Here is a 1,090-nt window from a genome sequence, read left to right as displayed (position 1 = left end):
CAGCTTGTTAGGTGACAATTTACTAGCACATTGACCTTTGTATTTGTGCATGAGCTACAGGTCAGTGCATCCCAGACTTCGGCATATTTAACACAATTAACACTTTGAATAATTGTTTTGTTTAGTCTGTGTATTAGAAAAAAGCAACTAGTACTTTTCATTGAACCCAGACTTACATGTAGTGTGGTTTAGGACAAGGATGTCTTTTTAAAAAACTGAATTGAGTAAGAGAGAAATGTTAAATGCAAGTATTGGAAGCATATGGCAAAAATACTGAGAATGTGACATAGAACTAAAGTGTGGGAACCTCTGCCCTGGGGATTTCCTCTAGATATGCACATTTACTGTAAGATTAAATCAAGAGCACACTGGCTTCCGTTTTTGGCCTCTCTGTCAATCCAGACTAGGGAATTAGCTATCCGTGCTGGGCTTCTAAAGCCCTTGACTACCTTTTGCTGACTCCCTCTTACTCAGTGTGTATTTGAGGAACACACACTTGTTTTTAATATTAACCAAGCAAATAATTAAGGTAGCAGCGATGGAAAATCACACTTCAAAAGCCAAAAATGGCTTCTCGGCCATCCTGAGGGGCTCATTCCGCTTTTTTCCTGTGCTGAGTTGAGTGATGAGTTGATTACCTGCACTCGGCATCCTTGATGACTTATGCTGATAGGTGCTAACACTTCAATTTCACACTTAACTCTTGAGCCATGCTTCTAGAATTGCTTGCTGAATTGTGTTTGTGTGTAATCATGAGAACTAAGGATTATGAGCTCTTAGAAGTCAGCGTGAAATTGAAAAAAATTTAAAATGTGGAGCTTTCACCTGTCTCAAAGAAACCCTACTATGATCTTTTATATTAATCAGTTAACAAGACTTCCACTCTCACTCATATTTTCTTGGGTTGTTTTAGGTGACGGAGAAGACCGTTAAAGCAAAAAGCTCTGCTCCTGCCTCGGATGACACCTATCCAGAAATAGAAAAATTCTTTCCCTTCAATCCTCTCGGTAGTATCGTTCGGTATTACAAAAATGCTTTAGCCTTGAGTTTCTCTTAGGATCCAGTTCAGCTGTAACTTGATATGGATATG

At 39.0% G+C, this 1,090-nt stretch overlaps 1 protein-coding gene across 3 annotated transcripts in view; it reads left to right on the top strand.

The window, feature by feature from the left end:
* PTTG1 (PTTG1 regulator of sister chromatid separation, securin) overlaps window positions 1-1,058 on the top strand; it is an 18,491-nt gene extending 17,433 nt beyond the window's left edge. For all 3 annotated transcript variants that reach the window (XM_019664084.1, XM_019664083.1, XM_019664082.1), the window contains exon 4: window positions 914-1,058. In XM_019664084.1, the coding sequence (XP_019519629.1) occupies window positions 914-1,057 (144 nt within the window). In that variant the 3' untranslated portion in view covers window position 1,058. The remainder of the gene's footprint in view (window positions 1-913) is intronic.
* Window positions 1,059-1,090: the final 32 nt, after the last annotated feature.

Source organism: Hipposideros armiger, unplaced genomic scaffold (genome assembly GCF_001890085.2).
Source record: "Hipposideros armiger isolate ML-2016 unplaced genomic scaffold, ASM189008v1 scaffold_416, whole genome shotgun sequence".
In the NCBI taxonomy this organism is placed as follows: Eukaryota; Metazoa; Chordata; class Mammalia; order Chiroptera; family Hipposideridae; genus Hipposideros; species Hipposideros armiger.
This window is presented reverse-complemented; position numbering and strand designations above follow the sequence as displayed.